We start from the raw sequence: 24056 nt of genomic DNA on the forward strand, positions 1-24056 counted from the left end.
CTTACAGAACTGAATGAACAAACTATTGATAAAATAAATTATGTGGATTTGAATCAGTGTTTTTCAGCACAATTCACTTCTAACTTTTAAAGAGGTTAAAAGAAACATGTTTCATTGAAAATTTTTCTTGATGTTCTTAATGTGCCAAACATATGCTGTGAAAGAGCAATTGTCTGCTTAGAGACTCCAGATTTTTTTTTATCTCACTAAGCTTTTTCAGACAAACACATATTAATATCAAACAAAGAGGACTTGAGTAAAGGCAGAATGCAGTTTTCTAATAATTTTATTCATCAAAAGGGGGGGAAAAAAACTACCCAAACCAACCTGGCTCCATGTAAAGACATGATTCTCCACCTGCTAAATAGGGAGTGTTAACTTTCATGTTGAGCCATTTCAACATCATGGTTTTCAAATGGCCGGTTGTGCCAGAATTTATTAATAAAACCCATTAACAAGCTGTTAAAACATTAATAAATAGCTGTCTCTCCAGTCAATAAGTACTTCTTAAAATGAAATATTAAACGTCTTTTCACATTTATGAAATTTAGACACTACTTTTATTTGACTGATACAATATTATTTAAGGACACAAACTTCTTTTTTTTTTATGGTTTTCTTTATGTGATCACATTAAAAGCCGCATGGCAAGCCGGATTTGGCCCAAAGCCTTGAGTATGACAAGTGCTAAATCATGAATCTATCCACAGCTGTACCCAGGCCCTGTCTGACAACATGAAGTAGGCTAATCAATTCTCAAAATGCAACACATCATGGCTAGATCAAAAGTACCGTAACTTAAAACCAAATAAAATTAAGATATTGACGTCTATCAGTCTAGAAAAGGTTTCAAAGCCATTTCTCAAGTTAAAGCCAATATCCATGAATGAAGACAGAATGAGAGCACAACACCTTATCCAGGAGATCACAGAAGAATAAACAACATACGTCTCAAAGGGGGTGTTATATAAAACGTTATTCCTTCAGCAGAAACATGCTTGGAGAGTTGCTTTGACTCTTTCATGCATGTTTGAGAAATTCTCACAAATCCAGCCAACTTTCCACTTCAGAAACAATCCTTCCCCCTCGCTTTCCCCACTCAGCACCTCCAGACTAGCAGCAGCAGCAATCAGTAAAACACCTGATGGTACTTTGTGTCTATTGATCTTATCATACAAACTACTTCTCAGTCCAAAGACATAGACGTAATGGAAAAGCCTTTTTGTTTTAACGAGCTGAAGGTGGCGAGGAGAAAAAAGCTTCTTAAAGAGACAGAGATGTTAAATATCTTTTAAAAGTTATGTTTGTCATATACAGTATTTTTATAACTGAAAGTAACATAATTACTTGATTGTGGTATAAATTGGCACAATATGCCTGGAAAATAAATAAGTTTTGTGTATATCAACATGTGACATGTTCATTTTAAATAGTAAATTCATGAAGTTAGTAAAATAATACCGCCTCTTTAATGATTCAACAGGCTGTGCAAAAACTGCATCTCAAATGAAAAAAAAAAAAAAAAACAGTACTGATCTTGATAAGGCTATTTAGATTCTGTGCAAACTATAGCTTAATTATGTAAATTAGAACTTAAATTAATATCTGGATTTCATTTCTGATTAATCAGATTCAGTTAATGACAGATGTAAACTCAAGACAAGGCTTTAATGAAAGGTGTAGAAGCTGATAATTAAGGATGTACTGTACATAAATCTGCTAACCACATTACTAACAATAATTTGTTTTTAAGATGAATTATACAGCACAGGTGTCACTTTCGGAGGTGGAAGACGTTTATTGGTCTCATTTTTTCCAATCACAGAAACCTGGCACTCTTGCACAATAATTCACATTATCACATATTCTTTATAAACCTACAAAATAACAGCAGGTGTACATGAACTTTATACCTGTATTTTGAACTTATTAGCAGGCAAATTAATCAAATGTAGGTAAAGTTTATGGAAATCATACAACAGAAGAGATTTATTGGTTGAGAGAATTACAACCAGGGGGAGATGTGGTTAAAACAACTTTATTTGATAAAAGTGGAATGACAATACATCTGACTTAAAAAACTAATGTGAGCACACCTTGCAGGAGTGGAAGATAAGATGTGTTGATCACAATAATTTCACTTCTCCTTGGAATTTCCGTAACTATTACAAAGAACGCAGACAGAGGCGGAACAGCAAGCAGACTGGAAACATTTCTGCTGCAATGACTGTGGTCCCTTCACAGTGTTCTGCAAGACAGAAGACAACAACTTTTGGCAAAAGTAGTGACTTTGTTAGGTACAACTTCATCCTTTGGTATTTGACTTTGAAGAACAAAGTTTAAATGAATGTATCTTTGAAATTAAGCAAACCAAATAAAAAATAAATTCAGATACAAGAAAAAAAATATGTGGCTATCGTGCAACCTTACAGTGTATTACTTTATCAGATCAAAGTACATATACTTCTCTTGATATATAATATTAAAACTAAAGATAATTGTTGCCAGTAAAGAACACAGAAACCATTGTATCACAACTGATAATATTTCTTTGGGCTTTAATGTAATCCCTCGCCATATATAAAATTGGTAGCTTCTTATGCTCTAAGATCCACTAGTTTAAATAATCTAGGACTTAAAAATGTGACCACTACAACAACTTGCATGATTATATGTAGCAATCAATAAGGCATCCACAACCACTGGAAATATAAAATACTTACAGCTAATGAGCTTCTAGAGCTCCTCATGGTCAGGATGTCCTGAATCAGAGCTTGTGGGGTCCTGGCAGATAGCAGGGCTGGTGAACTCCATGAGATATTCACAGCGACTCGGCTCTGATGTGGATGTCACAATCGTTTCCTTTCCACATGTTAACTTAACCTAATATTGTACAAAGGCTGTTACTTTTAGTTTTGATTATTGAAAAAAAAAACACAGAGATTGTCAAATGCTGCCTCAGACTTACAGTGGTGGATCTGTTGGGGCCTTGCCAACACCCGGTTCCATGTTCGTACTTCATCACAGAGTAGATGTTATCCTCAGGACCTGCCCATTTACCCCATGTTCTGTGTGAAAGAAACAGAACATATTGGATAAAACAAGTAAATCAACTTTAACAACAAACATGCAAACCACAAATTTCCATCCTCACCCTAAATTAGTCTCTGATCCACCAAATTTGGGTTTCTGTGACACTCTGTTAAAGGGACAAAGTCTGTAGACATACCTGTGAGAAAAAGATATGTAGTCATTCAGAGATTAATCCATTACATTTGGAAAACATTTTAAAAAGAGTAAGTATGCACTTACTCGCCAGTGGTCAGTTCATAACACTGGCTGTAGAGGTAAGCAAACTCAGAACTGGGTCCAAAGTCAAAAGAGATTTCCTTCTCAAGGTTCCTGTAAACAAACCAACTCCAGGTTTTAGTTTGCAACCCCCAACACATTACACATTACATTACAAAAGCCCCAGTAATGGGTGGGTGAACAGGAATTTTGATGAGAAAAATTAACAATATTGGCTAAGAAGGCCTTTTTATATTTAAACATACCTGATCTGATCTTCCACCTCCCGCAGAGCTTTCTCTGCCTCATTGAACTCATCCCTGGCTTTCTGAGCGGCTGAAATTAAAACAGACGATTACACTGAATTTAGCAACACATAAAAAGTTAAATTAATCAGATGTGAGAGACCACCGATGCATGTAAAAGTTTCCAAACATCAATTCTCCAGGACTTTTGAGATCCAAGTTTTAAGGTCTTGAAGACCAAGCATAAATCCTAATTAGGAAAGTTTTACCACAACAAATCACTAGTCACTGCAGGACTGCTGGGTTGCAAACACGTACCATCAATGAGAGTCTGTGTTTCTTGCTCATAGGGTGGCATAGCGCCCTCTTCATCATCGTCCTTTTTGTCATCAGTTCGCGACGTTGGAGGGGCCTGAAACCAAACCAAATTGAAGTGATGAATTACCCAAACCTGAGATTTGCCAAGTTTAAGTTTCACTGAGAATCAAAAAGTTTACCTTATAGTCTCCTTCATCCATATCTTCATCATCTTCATCCATATCTTCATCATCTTCTTCCTCCGGGATGTCCTCATCAGGGTAGTTTTCAGAGTCATTGTCAGAGGATGTATCTCGGATTTCCTCTTGTGCAGTTTCCCCTGGTGGAGGGACGTCTGCAGTGGACTGATCCCAACAGATAAACATTTAGCTGCAGCAGCAATGTTTTATGAATCTCTATTAACAACCACGATTTTGAATTTTCTCACCTCAGAAACATATTTTTCTTTAATGTTATTCCAGACAGTCTCAAATGCTACTGTGTCCACTTTGTCCACTCCACCTAACAAACCCTATAAAGTTATAAAAAACAATACATATTCACCAGCTCTTGTAATACTTGAGTTTAAGTTTGGTGTAGCAATACTGTTCTAGAAGAAATAGCCAGAGTTGTACCTGAGCTTCTGCTTCTGTGAATGATGCATCAGAATCTGGATCAAGCTCAGAATGGGACTGAAGTTCAGCCACTGACACGCTAAAAAAAGAAAAAGGAACATTAATTTACAAAAAAAATAATTCAACAATCTGCCAAGACCTACAGGTATGACATTTAATCATTTTATTAAAACCTGGATATCATATCCAAAAGGGTGGGTTGGTTAAAAAATTATGCATGTAATAAAGAGAAATATTACAAAACAAGTTAAAGCAACACTAAATACGAGCATATAGTTTGGGTACTTTTCCAAATTTATATGGATGTAATCTTCGTCTCCAAATAATGTTTTCATTTCTTACAACTGCTGAACATTTTGCAGCGTAAGAGATACTCACAAGCTATCGTCATCATCATCCAGTTCAAGAAACACGTCGGCCATCCTAGCCTTGTCTTTCTCCATACGAATGACAGCTTTTTGTTCTGAAATAAAAGCCAAATTTACATTTGTCTCATCTGTGATTCTGTTTGCCACAATCTAGATGTTGTGAGGAAGAACAGATTGAACATTGAAAGAGAAGCAGAGGTTTCAAAGGGGTTACATGCTTTACAGACACCAGGTGGCGTTAATCTTAATTTACCTTCCCAAGCCTTCAGATGGCGCTCTTTAGCTTCTTTCTCTGGTTGCTCTGCAGTCTCCTTAACTGTTCTCAGTGCTTCAACCTTTGCTTCCAGATCTTTCTTGCTGTTCTGGACATCTCCAAGTTTACTCTGTTGGACCAAAATGAAATGGCAAATTCAGCCCAAATAAAATCTGAATCAAGGATTGTACTTTACAGCTTCAAATATTCACTTTACCTAAAAAATTACATTTTAAGAAAACATTTCTCAACTAGGCCTGGGTTCATTACTGTAAGAGCAGAACTTGTAAAAACAAAACAAACAAAAAAAAGAAAACAAGATTAGGAATGAAAGCTACACTTTCCCAAACTCCATATTAATCCTGTATTCTATTGTTTGCACAAATGTTGCATGGATTACATAAAACCAATCCATAAAATTATTTAACAGAATATACAATATTAATCCTGCACAGACTAAATTCAGAGCTTGTTTTTCTCTCCAAACCTTCTTGTCCTCTAGACCCTGTTTGGCCTCCTGGATAAGCTGTTTTTTAAACATAAAGCCTTCTTTTGCGATTTCTGCTATCTTCTCCAGTTCTTCCTTCTCTTTGCGACCCAATTCCCTGAAAAACACACATGTAATGTCAAACATAACACCAAGACATTTTCATTTGTCAATTCTAAGTAACGTCTTGTAACCATAGAATATACACACCTGCAGGTGTTTTGACAGTCAATACCACTGTTGTACTCATCGGTAGTGTCACAGCAATCTAAAGGGAAAATGCAAGTGTTAAGAAGCTATTAAATATTTTTCTAAAGGTGTATTTGAAACTGGACAAAATGCATACCACATATTCCATCATTGACGCGGGAGGAAGGGATGAAGGCTGGTCTAAAACCCGCATTAGTGCAGTGAAAGTTGCCATTGGGGCAAGCAGCAGTACCTGGGAGGGATAAACACCTTGAGTCAAAATCATTGTACTTTAAAATCACAACTGGATAATTCTCCAGGAAGGAGGATTTACACACCTGGCTCATCAGAACCATCCACACAGTCACAGTAGTCGTCATTTACTCTGTCAAAGGGAATAGTACGGGATCCATCCAGACATGTAAAAGGTTTGTCTTCTTCATAAAACTGGCGTTCTGTTGTTCATTGAAACACACAGCAAAGAGCTCAAACCTCCCCCAAATCAAAATGATCTGATTGAATTACTGTTTAATTCATCATAGTTCAGGTTAAGAATGCTTACTTGACAGGGGGACACCGCGGGGACGTTGAACCTCCGCAGACATGGCTCCGCCGAACAGAACCAGCAGCACGAAGTGACCGAACATTACCATGGTCAACCTCTGTATTAATGACCCAACAGTGCCTATAGAAACACACATACACACAATTTGCATAATAGTAAAATTTGCAGCTTTAACTCCTGAGGAGTAAAACCATGTATTGGCAGAAGCTAGAGGTTCGTAGCTGCTAGCTTGATAGCATTGATAAAACAATGCTAACTAGCAAATTGTGCTAATGGCTTTGATAAACGGCGAACAATAAATAGCAAATTCAAAATAAAATCTGAGGAGTGACCATTATATAAACTTAAATACCTGAAGTGTGAACAAGGTAGCAAAATAGAAAGGAAGAAAATGTATTTTTATCGGTGCCAATGCCTAATCATTATCTGGAATAACCTACTTCCGCATAGAGGTACCCACCCTTCTTTTCCTCCCTTCTGTCGTTTTGCAATGTCATTGGACAAGAAATTCTCTTCTTTTGTGATTTGGTGTAGAGAAGGAAATCCGTGACACGTGAAGACGACATTGTTCAACTTTTGATTGGCGGACAGCAAGAGGACGACATTTCATTGTAGCGAAGATTCTGAACTCTGTCAGCAATGGGTCGCAGTTATAGACATATAGACATATTTTTGCAATGCAAAAATATGTCTATGCATTGCACGTGATCATTGTCATGTCATTACCACTGGAGTATACCTTCCAGTTTCCTGTTGTGATTGGCGGAGAGCTGGAGAAACGTCACACTTGTCTTGAGGCGAAGCTGTGCAGCCATCTCATGCCAGCTTAGCTTTTTTTTTTTTTACTGTTCTTAACACATTTACATGGAAGGTTAAAGCTGAGAAGCCAAATATATCAATTTTAAATGTAAACTTTAAAGCAATTTTAAATATAGGCTACATTTTCTGAATGGTTTTGAGTTTAAGTTTCCTCTGAACTTATTTATAGATTTAGTTTTATGCTTTCATGTACATTCTTGTTTTTTATTTAATTTTAGTTATTTAATTTATGTTCTATTAAGGGGTATATTTAATTACTCACAATGTCTCACAAATGTTATATTACTAAGGGGTATATTTCTATTTGCTAATATTTAAAACTGGATGGGAATAGTTTCTCAACAAATAAGCAATTTTGCCCTGGGGAAGTATATTCTAATCTATTCCTTTAAATTTTCCTTCTCCTAGAAATAAACAATTGTACTTGTTCTGCCAATAGATGTAGATCATCTCTAGGAACTAATGATTTGCAATGAACGAGTTTCTGTCCTTGTATTTAGTTAAACTTTTATATGAACATCGAAAGCAGTCAGTCTGAAAGATGATGTATATCTAAAAGCATATTCCATTGTGAAATGCAACACAATGTTGTGATCATATTCATATTTTTAAGGCCTACAAAAAATAGCTCCTAGAAATAAGTACGGTAGTTTTGTATTTGGTTCAACAGAACTCTGTTATGTTATTTTTTATAATATTAAAGCAGTTTCGAAACCAACTTTCTAACACCTTGACATCGACCTGTTACTGGTACTTCTTGATACCGGTAACAGGCCCATCATGCGTAACTATGTAAAGGAGTTAAAGATTACATTAATTAACTTCAAAGGAGAATGTGGGTACTATATTTGTTTCAATATAAAAATCTTGCTTTATTTGTATTTTAACACACTTTACAGTACCGAACAGTAAAATTAAAAGAAAAATATACTGATATACTATTGTACTATTTTATATATATAGATGTCGCTTATTAAATGCATTTATTCACAAAAATGACACCTTGGTTCTGTCAGGAGGAAAAAACTTTCATAAAAATAATATAATAAAAAATAACTTGGACACATTTTACACATTACAGCAAGTTCATTTACAAATATTACAATCATTTCATGTTTTTTTTCCCTATCTCCCTTTAAACAAGCTCTGTTACTAATGACAAACACGTGAATTAAAGCCCAGAGAATTTCTCTCAAAGGGAGTCAGTCTGTGATAACATTACCTGACAGGAACACCAATGGGAACCAGATAAATAGGCCACCATGGGACGGACATTTAGGCTATCAGGCTAGATAGTGCTTAAAGTTACTAAGAAACAAAGGGAGTGTAAGTGCTCGAAATGACCAAGTCAAATAAGGACACATGTTGTGACTTTCAGTAAAAAAAACACAATAATAATAATAACAATAATAATAATAATAATAATAATAATCTCATAGACTCTTTTAAGGGGACGTCTAATTTATTTTACAGTGCATCTCAACCGCTGGATATTGTGGGTTTGGGATTTTTGCCCAGATGGATACACAGACTGCATACTACCTGAACCCGACTTGTTTTACCTTGAAACCTGATGAAATAAAGTGCTGGCACAAATTTATTTGATTTTAACAATAAGTGTGCACTATTAAAAGTTATGACAAAATGTTACCCACATGTGAGGAAATATAGTATTTGAGAATGACAAGGTGACGAGGTGACTTGTGGTGTCTCAGTGGTTATTTGTCAATCATTATAATTCGGATAAAATTTTATTTTACAATACATTATTACATTATATACAAGAGTGGTAATGATTATAGCTATATATCATCAGCATGTGATTCATTTTCCAGACCATCCACCTGAATGATATAAAAATAAACTGTACACAAGCTGTTAAAAGAAAACACTTTCCCATGTTTTCTTTTCATCATTTAAAAAGAATGGCAGCAATCAATCAATTGAATAATTTCCTTAATAAGAAACAATTGCTACAGTATCGTGTTTGTATGGCAATTAAATATTACTGTTTTTATAGCTTATGACAGAACAAGAAGCCACAAAAACAAAGGAATATGTTTAAAGTAAAAGGCCAGTGCATATGGGATATATATATTTTTTATATTTAAGTAACTGTGATAGTAATCCTGAATTCCCATTTTCACCACATGAAAAGCCTGCATGGTAGCCTCACAGCTCAACCAAATACACAGGCTTCTGTTGCACCAATCTGTGGCAACTTCACATGAGCTCAGTTACTGACCTGCAGAAACTCGCCCTTACCTTTAACTTAATGTTCGATTTACCCTGTGAGAAAGCAAATGCTCAAACAACCTGGCACAGTTTGGCTGTTCTGATCAGATCCTGGACACTTGATGCGAAGATGCCAATGAGCGGACGACAACATGAGCGACGACATCTTTTAACATCTTGCGGTATTTTACTGTTACTGACTCACTCATAATTTCGTAATCTCATCTCTAATGTCTCCAGGAAGCTATAGGATGCAATCTTATTTTTTTGTTTGTTTTTTTAAAAAACAGCACATTCTTTTAGTTGATCCGAGCACAGCCATGACAAAAATAACTGGCAGCAGTGATTCCCACTTCCCCTCCAAAATGCAAAATACATTGTTTCACACCAGCACAGAAATAAGTATACAGATGTCATATAAATATACTAGGATATCTGAATTATGTCTTTAAATCTACATACTTATAGGTATGTATCCTGCATCTGACATTAAGGCAAAAACCATCAAACATAGAAAGGATGATTCGGGACTGCCAGACCTTTTCCCTGACATTCTGCCTCCCTGATTTCCTTCAATTCAACTCGTCCACTGAAGCTTGTCTTCCTTAACTTTGGTGAGAATCGCTATGTATGAGGAGACTAAAAATACAAAAGAATGAAGACAGCAAATGAACTTCTGTTCTGCTGATGAAACTTTCTCTCCCTTTATAACATATTCAGCAAAATTTCAAATATAAAATAGGCAAAAACGTATATGCTTCAAAGCATCACATGGCTTATTCTCTGAAAGTTTAGAAAATAATAATAATAAAATCAGTCTAATAGGAAATAAATATATAAGCTGGAAAGAGTCCAGTGGTGGTAGTGGTGGTGTTAGTGATTGCGCTGCATCTAAAGTTCTGAGTTGTCATAACACCAGAAGAGCAACTAAAGGAAGACTTACAGCTGAAAACAAGTCACCACAGAAACTTGTACGTGTGAGTTACACACCACAATACCATGAACAGTAAAGAGAGATCTTGAACAAGAGACAATCAAAAATGATTCCAAAAATCAGACTCTCCTGTTCCACAATGCATTGCTTCACCACAGCCTCAGTCAGGAAGCTGATGTTTCACAAAGGCACAGAGCCATCTTACACCAGTAGCACTCTCCTTGTAAAGGGAAAAAGGATACGGGGCTTCTCGGGCCCCTTCAACGCAGCATCTTCCTTTTCTTCGCTTCCACGTTACGCTCTTTTCTTTCTCCAACTCTGCGGACGTATTTTTTTTTAAGCTTTATTTCCGACAGAAATGGAAAAAAAAGTCACTGAAGCTTCTCTGAAGAGAGTAGTTTCTATTGAGATTCTAAAAGACATGAATTACTAATACTGACTTGACACGACTTAATAAACCAATAAGGAATGGCTTTTTCCAAAGAGATTCATCACTGATCAATGTCCCTTGTGTAAATGCACACATACAAACATACAGTCAAGTGTATGTAGGTGCCTGTGTAAGTCTATGTGTCTTTTTAAAAATCAATAGGTGTACGTATGAAATGCAATGATACTGCATGGCTTGCTGCATGCATGTATGCACATTGCATTGTTGTACTCTACACGACTTACTTTCAATTGTGTTTTTTGTGGATATTTTTGTGTGATTTCATGTGTGTTTATTTATGCGCATTCTAGTCACCAGAGTGCTACACTGTCTTCCATTGCCCATCAATAATGGCCTTCTAGATTCCCATTAGTCTTAAGTTCCTAGTGAAATTAGTCCTAGAACTTGTTATCACTCCAAATCTACAGTTGCTGTGTAATTAGCTTCTCTTTGAGCGATTTTGAATGTATTCCCTTTTTGAAAAATATACTTAAAGGTCTGTATTGTCATTGCAGTCATATTTGTTCTTTGTTTGGCCATTTAAAGAATCAACAACATAATGTGTGCAAGATAGGAGGGAGATACAGGAGCAGACCTCATGTATCTTCAGCTTGAGAAGAAGAATCTTCCTCTTCTTCTACAGGACTTGTGTCATAAAGTCTTTCCTTTTGTGGCTCCTCACCTAACCGAGGTTTCAGCTCTTCCTCTCCTTCCTCTTCCTCCATTGCCACTTCATCCTCTTCCTCTATTATGTCCTCATTCTTCTCCTCTGACATCAGATCTTCCTTGTCCTCATTGTCATCATCCTTGTCTATGTCACTGCAGTCTTCTGCCACATGGTTTGGTGTGGTTTTGTCGTCCTCGTGTCCCTGCTCATTCTGAGAGCTCTCTTCCAGGGTGAGCTCAAACTGAAATTTGTCAATGCATTTGTTTAGCTCCTTTTCCTGACACACAGGAGGTGGCGATGGGCTTTGCGGGATAGTGCTCTGGTACCAGTCCCTGTTGTCCTCTAGGGTGTCCAAGATCTCCTGGGCGTCGGGATGCACAAGGTCTCCCCACGTCTCCCATAGTGGATGAACAATGTAGTCAATGAAGCCCACCTACATCCAGAAGAAAAGAAAAAAAAACAGTATAACACTGACTCGACTCAAGCAAGCGCAACCTTACTCCCGGCATTAAAAATGTAGGCGGGCGACTGCTGCGATCAGAGCTAATAGATCAGCCTCTGCTCTGTGGTTATCATCCCACCTGCAGCATTAACAGCAATCCAGCTGTTCGCCATCCATACAACTGTGTTCTACTGTTAGTTATTTACCTGACTTTTTTCCACAGATGCGGTGTGTTTGTCGCACATGGGACTGATCTCCATGCCTCGCTCCCTTTCCTTGTCTCCCTGCCTGAAGAACTCCTCCATGATTCTCTCAGTCCATTGCCGATACACATGCAGAGGCTTTGTGGGATTGCTCAGGTCTGCACAGTGCACCATGTTCCTCAGTACCTGTGTGAAAGTCACACACACATCACTCACTCTTATACAGTACTGGATAAAAGCATTTGCAGATTTGCTTCTGTTACGACTGGAGTAAATACAAAATACAGTTTGCAAATGATGATTTCAGTTAGAGAACAAAGTTTCTATTTCCATTTAAACAAGTGTAATTTTGAAGCATTCAACGGATTTTACTCAAAGGTTAATGGGATCAAAATGCTTCTTAAGTAACGATGAAAAACATTTTTCAAATATTTAGCTTTTTCCCACCATTAATCTCACAAGTCATCACAATTAGATCTTTGAAAACATATCTGGTTATTTTTTATTTTTTAATAAAAAATAACAAAAAAACAGTTCCTCCATTGATCAATTAGCTTCACCCAGACACCCAACCGTCCCCTCCTGTCCTTAGGGTGGGTTGTTCACCCTGATCAGGTTACCAGGACACAGTACAGTACCAAGACACACGTGACAACCACCCACATACTCATTCTTAAGAGCAACTTAGAGATCCCAGTTAAGCTAACTATCTTGCAGAAAGACCCAAGAGATACACAGGTGTAACAACAGAAAATGTTTTCAAATTTTGAATCCTTTCTGCAATTTAAATGATTTGGAATAACAGGGCAAAATTTTTAAAAAGACAGTTGACATATTCCAATCATCTTTTGTACTTTTAGAAAAATTGGGAAATTAGTCTTTCATTCCACACAACTCACAATATTAGTTTTGGTTCTTATTTTTGATTACACTTGACCAAAAATAATAATACTTAATCAATAAGAAAGATCCGTTGTTAAAAAATGACTTCTGTGTGATTTTATATTTTATGATTACAATTATTTTGTGTGGCAGCTGCTCACTTCCACACAATTTTCAAAAGATTATTTTCTCTGACAATGGCAAGATGAACCAATGCACTTGATCCTTTACAGCAATACTGAAAGCCAGATGCATAAAACACACATTAGCATAAAAAAGTACCTGTATTCTGTCGGTGTAGTGGTCGAGCATCAGAACTCCAGAACTCGTCACTTTCTTGGTTTCCACCATCGTCTTGAGGTCTGCCAGCAAACTCATGTGTTTGGACATGTCTGTAGCCAAAACCTGGTAACAAACAGTATATATTATGGAAGTGTGTGGAAAAAATCCTAAAGAATAATATGACAAGTGAGAAAAGTTTTCTTTGTGATAGTTTATCAGATACCTACCATATCAATCACAAGTTTCCTCAGGCTCTGTCTTTGCCTTTTGGTGAGGTTCTGGAAGATGTCACAGTTCTCCTCATGGAGCAGCTTAAACCCCACAGCCAGGTGGTGGTTCTCCAAAACAGACTCATCGTTATACATCAGGGCTAGTTCTGAGTCTGAGGATGCAACAAATATAGTGAATGAACGTGTTGGTTCAACAATAAAAGACACCCCTGTTTCAAAAATGATATAAATACTATTATTTATTCTAGAATCCTAAGAATTAAGGTATTGTTAATATTAATAACACAGCTTCCAATAAGTGAAATAACAACAAAGCCACAGTAAGTGCAGGGCTTTGGTTGCTGTTGTTTATGGTTTAATAGTAATAACATCGCATGTAAAATAAATTATGAATGTTAAATATAATTTTTATTTTACATACTTGATCTATATTTCGCATACTTGCTCTCATTCTGACTCACTTGTGTTTATGAGGAATTGGTTGGACACTCCTGGATGGTCTACATCATGAATGGCGGCAGCAAATAAAGCTGCTAATATCTCCAGGTCTGTGAATACGGCCTGTCAGGGAGAAATAACAAGAGGAACAACGGTCACGTCAGTCAAGTGGTATGTTTATGTTTGGTAGGGTTGATGTTCTAACTGTGATCCTCACATCTAGAGCTGGTGTGGATAGCAGTACATGGGTGGACTGGGTGACATCAGCAGCATGAAGGCTGTTGTGGTAGGCGACATTGGCGTGATAGTGGTCCTCCAGGGTCATCACGTAAGTGACAAAAGTATCCACAGGGATCCTAAAAGTTTTTAACAGATCTCTTTCCTACAGCAGAGGGAGACAATGAGGGGCATATTTACAGTATAAATCCCAAAATGGGAAAAGATAACAAAGTTAAGTTTTAGTCTCATCTGTCCAGATAAGCTCCCTCCATATGTTTACTGGGTCTCCAATACGGCTTGTGGCAAACTGCAAGCATGACTTCTCTTGGTATTTAGGTCCACTAGGTGATTTTTTAACTCAACAAGACATTTTTCCCATGTTATAGGTGAAAAGGTCTGCCAATAGTGCAATTACTTTTTCATTAATATCAATTTAAGTTATTTGAAAGTTAGTTAAGATTTATTTTAACTGTATTAAAATAGCTGCACTAGAAACTAGACAAAAAATACTTGGTAAGATTTTGTGACTTTGCACTGTATTGTCATGGTGCATTAGTGTGCTAACATTTGCTAATATTCTGCTGCTGATACTGAAATTCAATAAGGAATATTCTATTCTATTCTATTCTATTCTATTCTATTCTATTCTAGTTAATCACATATAAAGACAATGAAGTGCAATGTGAAATCTGGAAATGTTCAAATGACATGAATACTTTATCAAGGCAGTGTTGGTTCCCAAGTCAGAAAAAAAAAGAGTTTCTCATATAACAGTTTATTTATTTATGTCGCCTACAGTCACTTGGCAGCTAAGCCAACAGTAAGTGTAAGTAAAATAAAGCCACAAAACAAACAAAAGTACGCTCAGTTTAATAAAAAAATATATATTAATTTTGGTGACTAATTCATTGTTTAGGTTTGTTTGTCATTTTCTTCTCACCTGGAAGATGGCAAACATGATGCAGCTTAGGGGTCGATTATTGGAGAACTCTGCCACACGAAAGATATTAAGGCCCCACTTGTTCAAGTCGTCCAGTTCCTGAGGGTGCAACAGACAGCTTTAACAATCATACAGACATCAATTCTGTGTTAATAAATAGCAAAAATACTATGTGTTTAATGGAATAAATGGTAACTGCTGGATAGCATGGTATTTTTGGTAAATATGATGAGAGATTTGTTTGCTTAGAAACTGATTTCTGCTTTTGTGCTATCTCCAGCAGGCCTGATTTCTTGTGTTGCGCGTCAGTTCTTTTACCCTGGCTAAAGCTTCCTCGTGCTCTGTCTTCACGCCAAACCGAGGCAAGGTGGAGTTGGAAAGGCTGGAACTGTGCGTGAGCTTCTTCACACCGCTGATGTGACACATGGGCTTTTCTCTTTCCCTCAGAGTGGGAGATGGGATTTCCACTTCATTTTGTTTATCTGAAAATAAATCACAAGACAAAGTTTTACCGGACAACCCAAGCTTTGTTAAATTTAATAACAAGCAGATGTTGTGTTTGTTGTACCTAAAAAGGTGGTGGAGATGTATTCTGACACTTGGTTCCCTGAGCGACTCATCTCTGACAAATGGGACAGCTCCCTGTTCAACATCCTCTTGAACTGAGGGGAGAATGAGTTTATAGATTTAGTATAAGCACGAGTTTCTGGTGATGAAGATTGCTGGACACTTTAACACTGTGTTCAAGATTGAATCTGCAGAAATACGCCCGAAAAATGCACCAATACAAATAAAATTATCACACTAATGTATTATGAGGCGAGAAAATCCATTATGAATCATCCGTCCTCCTTTCTCTCAGTTGAGAACAGGCTGTTCAACACACCAGCTTGAGTGATGTGTTGCAGTTATGAGACATTTTTATACATATTGTTCTCTGTGCATCTGCAGTGTCAGACACAGTCTGCAGGTCCCAGACACAAATGTGAGCACACACAGAGAAGCAAATGCTCTTCTTGAATGTTCTTCCCAATTTTATGTAATGCTTTATTTCTGGACACAAACACTTCGCCCAACAAGAGGTGTAATGGTCCCAGATCAAACGAGTCTTGAGAGGGCATGATGTGATTCGGACAGACCCCAGTCTGCGTCCTACTGACTGATCTTTCACACATAACAATCTCCATGGCAACCAGAGCAGTTGCCTTAGCAACTGCCTCCTCACAGTCAGTCCTTCAGCTTGATGTGAGAGCGGTGGCTGTTTGGGTGACAATCCGAGGGAGTCTGCAGGTGTCTCTGACCTTTACCAAGGTCAACGTTCTCTCCTCTTCGTCTCCTTCTATCCAGATCTCCCTGCTGTCTATTTGCATTCCTACCTACCTTCTAAGAAAACTAAAGCTCTGTTCTTGCTCTCCAACCTTTAAATGTTTCCTCTGTCTCAAGTTCATCTTTGCCTTGTTGGCATTTTGAAAACATGTTTCATGTTTCCAAGCTTTCTTTTTTCTTCACACTTTCTCACATGTTCTATACAGTCTGCAGCTCATCACAAGCAAATAGCTTGCATAACAGAAAGCCTCAGTTGCCTGGAAAGCTGTAGCCCAGTGGCACACTTAGGCAACAGGCTCAGGCCAAGCCTCCCCACCCACCACCTACCCTTTCAGTCTCCCTGTTCTTTCGTTCCCTAATGCTGTAATGCTGAGTCACCACTGCCAGTCGACACTTCTACAGTGCCAGTCCAAGTGCCAGGACAAATAACACTTCCTCTGACACTGACTAATGAGGCAAACATGCAAATAGTGTTCAGATATAACTGTGGCCACACACACATGCGCACCTGCATATGTGAAGGGTTACCCTCTCTTACAGTCACAACATGTGCACAATGGGACTCTGAACTGAGACCGGTTAACCGTAGTTCAAATAAAACACAAAGTAGTAAAAGGGAATCCTTTTAAGCTAATTCACTGACACAGTAAAGGCCAAAGAGACTCTGTGAGTAGCACTAGGACAGGATACTACACCAGATCAAAATCTGACATGATCAAAGTGAATAATTTGTTACATTTGTTTGAAAAAAAACTTCAGATAAGAAATGTGATCGTTTTTGAGAAAAAAGCTCTTTCACATTTGTGTTGACAGCAACCTCACACAACCAGGAAGGAGTGAGATGGATGCAAGATATGTCGAATAGAATTTGCAAATTTGTGATAAAGCTGAAATAATTATATATCATAATGTACAAGCTTAATTTTTAAATTATTTCTTCTCTTAGTAGACAGAGCCTTACATGTGGTGTAGAGGTACAAAGACAAACTGGATTATGTTTTTACACCAGTTGTGCAGAAACAATGAAAAAGATCTTCCATCTCATCCTCTGTGAATTCAAGTATGTATTATGTACAAGAACATACAAATATATAAGGTTTTTACAGTGTCACTACCAGGCCTTTAAAAGTTCCCCAAATGAATGGCATGTTAAGAAACCCATGTTTGTTGTTTTACTTTCTTGTTACATAAAACTGCAAGTTGCACTGTTGAGTCAAGCAAACATGCTAGAATAAAGTTAGTTAAGTACATAACAGTAGAGCATAAAGTGCCCACAGCCTCCACCCAACACTGAAACTCCCAGACTTTGTTTACACTCTGGCTCGTTTAGCATTACCCTACCTGGTCCCACCAACCGATGAGCCAGGGCCTAGAGCAGGTCTCGCAGAACAGGTCCACCAATGGCGTCCTGCGTTCAGCCGTTGTCCCACTTCCCTCCCTCACACCTCCATCAGCTGCACCAAGATCCAGCTCTGCCCCTGACCTCCCCTGCAGAGGACTGTAGCTGGAGGAACGAGGCAGCCTGTAGCCCCCTGGTACAGGTGAGGGGCACTGAGATGGTGCCGGGTCGATGGCCTCTACCACACCCATGTTGAGAGAACCAGGGGGTTTGGGCCTATGGCACAGGTATGAGGTGTGGTAGTGAATTGGGCCAGGGGCACTGCGGGTGCCCCAGTGGCATGAGGGCGTTGTCAGGGTCCGTGGGGAGAGGCCACAGCCAGTCAAACCGGGACACTCCAGAGTGGCGTCTACCCCAAGATGGGGAATGGGGAAGGGGTGGAGGGTAGGGGCAGCCTGTGCAGATTTTCCTTGTCTACATCCAGTTCTCCAAAGCAGGGTACCCAGTCAGTCCTGAGTCAGGCTCCAGGCTCAGTGTGCTCCAGAGATGAGGATCCCCCAGATGGGCAGACCAGGAGCCCCCCCTGGATCTGACTGCAGTGGAGACTACATCTTATCCCATTTTCTGAGCAGGCTGACCCAAATCTATAGTCACCGCAGGATAAAAGGTAGATGAGTGCTGAATGAGTAAGGACGGAGCGAAAGAGAGGGGAATGCGAGACCTTCTGAAGGACACAGAGAGGAGTTGATGGAGAAGATGTGTTTATTTGAGAAGGATGTAAACAAAAAGCAACACCACAAGAGCTGATCCTCTCGACAAACAGTAATGAAAAGAGTTAGATGGCAGAGACAAGGAAAACAGGGAGAGTGATGTTTGTGGTCTCGAATAACGGAGGTGAAGGGAACTTGGATGGCAACTGAAGCATCGGGAAGGAGAGGGATGCAGATGATGGCAAGAGGAAAACAAGAACACAGTGAATGAGACAGAGACAGAGACAGACTGGAAGAAACAGAGAGGGACGCGAGCAGGCAGGCCTCTAAGCATACGATCCCGTGGAAGAATCCCACCAAAACAGTGGTCTGGAAAAACAGTCTCCTTTTCCTTGCGTCGCCTGCCCCTCCCAAACGGTACAGATCCAAAGGCCCAGCCCAGTACTACCGGTGCAACAGCCCGTCTGAGTCGCCTCTCTCCAAACCTCAACTGCACACTGCTTGTGCACGGGCAATCAGCTCGCCTCCCGATAGCAGCGCAACCCAGTCCAATGCTCCAAGTCAGTCCATGCCTCAGCTGCCCCAAAATGCCAGAGGTCTAATCCTGCTGCTTTAGCTTGCCATTCGTCCTCCTGTGCTCTCTGCCTCTTTCGCCATTTCCCTGGATGCTGTAGACAGCACTCGCAAGCTAATCAGGCAGTGGCTGCAGGCGCGTGCATGCGTGTATGCGTGTGTGTGTGTTTCTGCAGCTGCCTCCCTGTTGGAGGGTGAGTGCGCATGTGCGACACGACAGCATGTACGTCTGTCAAATATGTGTGTGAGCGAGGGTGTTAGTAAGAGTGAGAGACAGAGAGCCAACGTTCATGTATGCACCTTCATGTTGGCATGGCGTTAAGGATTTGTGCTGCTCCTTTCTGCAGAATCACTAAAATGTTTTCACAAAGACTGTGTCCCCAGAGGCATTGTACATTGTACATCCGCGGGCAAATCATATAAGTTACGCCCATCTGTTCTTTTTCTTTTTCAGCTCTTTCATTGCAAGCCGGATTGAAGGTGGCGAATAAAACCTTTTATTTATTAATGATGACACAGAAGATGAGGACAATTTCTGGGATAAAACCGTTTCTGACACTGTCTCTTTAAGATAGAGCACTGTTAAGGGAGAATTACCTCTCTGTCATTGGTTCTTGCCTAAACCACATGTCTTGTGGTCAGAGCGGGAAGCCAATGAGTAAAAGGGAAGGGCAGACCCTGCTGCCGTTAGATAGCAACCAAGGTTACAGCGGAGACATCAGCATCAGGACCACTCTTCCCCCTCCTTCTCATGTCCTCCTCACCCACAGACCGTCACATCATTTCTCTCTCTCGCTCCCTCTATGTCCCTGTGCCCCTGCAAATACAACTGCATGCATCCTTTAGAAGCTGCTCTAAATTCTCACATTCATGTGAGCGTACAAATTGAAAAGGCAACACTCTGACATCTGGTGCAACATATTTGCATGTCTTGCTTTTAAACAACAAATGTGTAATATCACAAACCATAAATAACATGTATTATTTATTGATAAGTCATTGCAGGACTGCAAATAAACTCAGGGAGGATTGTGGTTCTCTTGGATCTACATGTTGTTTCATTCTTGCATGATTTCTTTTAACAGTGAAGAACATTTTTCCTAAGCAGTGTTTCATAATTATGTGCCAAGTTTACGTATACTTTGTTACCTATCAGACATATCCCAGGTATGTCAGATAGGATATTCTTAAGGTGGTGCTTATGTGTGCCCCCCTTTGACACAAATGGGTAACACCTCATTTGGACCATATATAAAAATGTCACTAGCTATTACATCTTACTAAGCAATTGTTGGTGGGTATGTTTGTGTGTCAATACCTTGTTTGAAGCCATCTCACTGACTGAGCGGTGGGTCTGAATGGTCTCCAGCTGGTCCAGACACCAGTCCAGCTCCTCCAGGGTCTCCCGAGCCATCTGCTGGTAAGTCTCCTCTGGGAGAGAAAGGCACACAGACTCTCTCAGAAATCATTTAAACCAACATATGGAGAAAAGCGTGGAAAGAATAGCAAAACTGATGGTCTGAAATTGTTTTTTTTTGTTGTTGTTTAATTCTTATAGTCATTTGGAAATTAGGAGCTAGTAGGCCGCCTCTGATTTACTGAGTGGTTTTACAAATCTATTTTAAAGAAATTCATGCAAATCTCCTATTGCTCAAAGTGAAACATGTTTGTAAATATATTTAATATTTACTTAAACTTTAAGCTTATTAATTTAATAAGCTTATGGCATAATTTAAGATGTTATTTGAGAAGCTCTTCATTAACTAAAGTTCTCTGATTTAATATGTGTGACTTTAAAAAACAAACAATTGCATTGCTGAATTTTGATGAAATTGAGTTATTTAGTAATATGAGTTGTCCCATGTACAGTTCAAACAATTGCAGACACTCATCATGGGTAGACATTTTATAATAATTCCAAAATGTTATTAATTTTTTTGTTTTCTTCCAGGATTGAAGGATAATACAACATGCAATTTGAATTAACTTAAAAGGAAGAATTAGATGTATAAGTTTGAACTTGTTATCTATCTGTAGTCTATTCAGGCTCAGAATTATACACATAGAATCAAATTTATATATATCCATGTTTTAATATATATTTGCTTGCATCACATATATATGAATGTATATACATACACATTTAGTTATTTGATCACAAGGACAAGTATACATAAAAAGGTCAAAGTAAGGCAGCGAAAGGTGCTTCACCACCAGGTGAACTGGTGCATTGGGTGAGGAATAATGTAGCAGGAGGGATATCTCCTAATTCTTTATCTTAAGTTCAAACTAAGGCAATCTCAAAAACACAACACCAAAATATATTCAAAAGAAGGGGATAGATTTGGAATAAATAAAGCAGATTACTTTCAAGCACCAAAGCACCCAGCCATATTGAAAATGTGTGAATTGTACCAAAAATGTGGTTCCAGAGTGAGGCAACTGAAACATGGACAGCCTTGAATGTCCCAACATGAAAATGATCCCAAACACACATCAAATCTGGTTTTGAAATAAAGTAGACTAATAGTAAGATTCAGAAAATGCTCCAAAATCAACCCTGTTGATGTATATGTTTAAATGTCTGTGCCAGCCGACCTGTTTGAATAAAATCAACCAAATCTGCCAAGACAGGTGGTCAATCAATCAATCAATCAATCAATCAATCAATCAATCAATCAATCAATCAATCAATCAATCAATCAATCAATCAATCAATCAATCAATCAATTACTTTATTTTGGTAAATTGTCCACATTAAACACAAGAAACAACAAAAGAAAAGAAAAAAAATAATAATAAACCAAAAAAAAAACAAAAAACAACAATAAACAAACCCACAGTTTACCAAAAAAGGAATAGGCCGAAGGAAAGCTTATTCTTGTCTACCCATAATTGTGAACAATTACTCACAACTATGTAAAACCCCTCTAAAATTGAAAGGACACGCTGGTTAAAAGGGCCAGAGCCTGCAAGGTCTCAGGTACAGAGAGGGATAATGAACAAATTGAAGGCAATTTAGAACAATTATAGACACCCTCTCCATGACCTCTTTGAGCATCAGAGGAGAGGTCGCAACAGCCGGCTTCTCTCCGAGCACTGAGACACATTACATGTTTCAGGAGGTCCTTTGTCCAGACAGCAATAAGGCTATTTAATTCCTCATCTTAATCTAGGTGTATACATAACTTTACATCATTAGATCTTAGTGTGCAATGTGCACTTGTAAACATGTATAATAAACATTTACTTGGAGAGATTAACTAATTGACTAATTAATTCATGGTAATGTGATTTTAAGCTAAATTTTGTTTGCTATTTTAACTTTTTAAAACTTTAAAAAAATTATTTTCTATGTTCCTTAGGCTTTATAGTACTATGGATGTAGTGTGTGCATTTTTTATGATGAGCTGCTTTGGAATTTTCCTTTGGGGGAAAAATGCAGCTTAAATAAATCAGTAATACAAAAAAATAAAAATAAAATAAAATAAAATGGCACGTTTACACAAAGTAACACTTGAAGGTGAAAGTTTTACGGTATATAATTATTTTGGCAGCCATTTGCATGGTTTTAAAATGTACTTTCAATGTAAGACAATCTAACACACTGTAAAAACTCATTTTGAAAGAAGAAAAGCAAATGGATGACAACAAAAATACTGAAAAACAGTCTTTACCTGTGTATTGTCAGGCTTTTAAACTCATGTCTTTTAACTGTTTATTAAAGTCGGAATGAATGTTTTGCCGTTGTTTATTACAAGAAATCACTGTATGTTTTTAAAAATGTATTTATTTTTATTTATATTTCTCCAGCCCTTGTTTTAGCTACAATGTAAAAACGCTCAGAATAGGGATTTTAGTTTAAATTAATTCAGTTTGACACAGACAAAAAGATAAAAAAATAAATAAAAGTATATGAAACAGTATCCCTCAGTTTCTGTCTGCTCAGTGATGGCAGACAGAGTTTGTATGACTTTTTTTTTTTTTTTGTCTTTTGGAGTGTGAAGCCTTAGTGTGTTATTAAAAGAAAACTCCTTGGACTATACATTTTAATTAGCTGACAGCATACCAGAGAGAGTAGCTTGGGGAACAGTGGGTTGGCTTGTCACTGGTGACCTCCTGTGGACGAACACATAATGATATGAGAGGATGAATAAAACACTGCTGCCCCCTTGTGGCGCAAAAATACACTACTATCAGCATTACAGTATCAGGCAACAAAAGGCTTTGTTCAGACAATAGTAGATAGATATATTTGTTTTGATATCTTTAATCTTAAGATATTTATGGCAAATAGATATGGTACATCATAGCGTTTATGTGTATTTTTAAAGTGCAATAAATCCATCCAAAAACAAAGCCTGACTCTCACTTTCATTCTTTCATGACTTCGTTCTTTGAGAGGCCTTCTCACTGTGCAGCACTGTGTAATTATAGACGCTGATGATTCTGTGCTGCATTGCTTTATATATCATATTGACGTGGTGCTAAAAGCCTGCCAGCTCGAGCTCCTTCTGTCTACTGCATTACAAGGGAGAATAATTTTAGCATTATTGACCGTCTCCATCGTCTGGGCAAAGAGTCAGGGACATACATCTGAGGCATAAAGCTCCGTGCACTCAGCCCTCAGTCAGTTGGCTGGAAAAATGCCAAATGATGCCGATTAAATTTTCCCTGAGCATTGTCTGAGACTCATAAACCAGTTAATCACGACGGTTAGAATGTTTTCCACACGGGGGCAAGGAAATGGAGATATTTGCATATGCACAACTACACAATAAGCAGGCAGTCGTGATGAGCACAAGTGTGGGGAAGGGGTGTTCGACAGCATGATACTGACTTGTTAGTGGGTGTTGTGACATTGGCGAGGATGGTGAAGTTGCTTCTTACAGTTCGTAGGCTGGCCAACACCTGGGGGATGGATGGACAGCGTAGGAGGAAAAGAAGGAAGGAGAAGAGGGGAGGGAAGGAGCAGAATTGAGAGGAGGGGATAAGTTCACTGTTCTGTTTTTCCACCTGCTTTTGCAATACTGCAGAAAATGAGCGGTATGTAAAAGCAT

General features: G+C 38.3%; 2 protein-coding genes across 3 annotated transcripts in view; both read right to left on the reverse strand.

Annotated features, from left to right (window-relative positions):
* Positions 1 to 1774: 1774 nt before the first annotated feature.
* Positions 1775 to 6811, reverse strand: prkcsh (PRKCSH beta subunit of glucosidase II). Its single transcript, XM_032588334.1, has 18 exons — positions 6680 to 6811; positions 6325 to 6447; positions 6101 to 6217; positions 5920 to 6015; positions 5784 to 5841; positions 5574 to 5691; positions 5087 to 5216; positions 4844 to 4928; positions 4466 to 4544; positions 4279 to 4362; positions 4031 to 4195; positions 3852 to 3945; positions 3555 to 3624; positions 3313 to 3402; positions 3155 to 3229; positions 2969 to 3068; positions 2724 to 2883; positions 1775 to 2248 (listed from the first exon to the last, which is right to left on the reverse strand). The coding sequence occupies exons 2-17, from the start codon at positions 6413 to 6415 to the stop codon at positions 2737 to 2739; spliced, it is 1599 nt and encodes a 532-aa protein (XP_032444225.1). The 5' UTR covers positions 6416 to 6447; positions 6680 to 6811; the 3' UTR covers positions 1775 to 2248; positions 2724 to 2736.
* Positions 6812 to 8106: 1295 nt separating this feature from the next.
* The window catches only part of pde4a (phosphodiesterase 4A, cAMP-specific), a 46154-nt gene continuing 30204 nt past the window's right edge, over positions 8107 to 24056 (reverse strand). For both annotated transcript variants that reach the window (XM_032587584.1, XM_032587585.1), the window contains exons 4-15: positions 23837 to 23907; positions 23066 to 23115; positions 20315 to 20427; positions 15617 to 15710; positions 15367 to 15530; positions 15049 to 15147; positions 14107 to 14271; positions 13913 to 14012; positions 13449 to 13603; positions 13222 to 13344; positions 12061 to 12243; positions 8107 to 11845 (exon numbers count right to left, since the gene is read on the reverse strand). In XM_032587584.1, the coding sequence (XP_032443475.1) occupies positions 11342 to 11845; positions 12061 to 12243; positions 13222 to 13344; positions 13449 to 13603; positions 13913 to 14012; positions 14107 to 14271; positions 15049 to 15147; positions 15367 to 15530; positions 15617 to 15710; positions 20315 to 20427; positions 23066 to 23115; positions 23837 to 23907 (1821 nt within the window). In that variant the 3' untranslated portion in view covers positions 8107 to 11341. The remainder of the gene's footprint in view (positions 11846 to 12060; positions 12244 to 13221; positions 13345 to 13448; positions 13604 to 13912; positions 14013 to 14106; positions 14272 to 15048; positions 15148 to 15366; positions 15531 to 15616; positions 15711 to 20314; positions 20428 to 23065; positions 23116 to 23836; positions 23908 to 24056) is intronic.

This window comes from Xiphophorus hellerii, chromosome 16 (genome assembly GCF_003331165.1).
Source record: "Xiphophorus hellerii strain 12219 chromosome 16, Xiphophorus_hellerii-4.1, whole genome shotgun sequence".
Lineage (NCBI taxonomy): Eukaryota > Metazoa > Chordata > Actinopteri > Cyprinodontiformes > Poeciliidae > Xiphophorus > Xiphophorus hellerii.

Bases quoted from the DNA above. Each gene is read 5' to 3' on its own strand.
- prkcsh (XM_032588334.1), bottom strand. From the start codon at position 6,415: ATGGTAATGTTCGGTCACTTCGTGCTGCTGGTTCTGTTCGGCGGAGCC. The intron at 4,363-4,465 runs GTACAACTCTGG...ATAACTTTATAG, and splicing joins TCACAGAAGCAGAAGCTCAG to GGTTTGTTAGGTGGAGTGGA. The intron at 3,625-3,851 runs GTACGTGTTTGC...TTTTAATTTCAG, and splicing joins AACACAGACTCTCATTGATG to CCGCTCAGAAAGCCAGGGAT.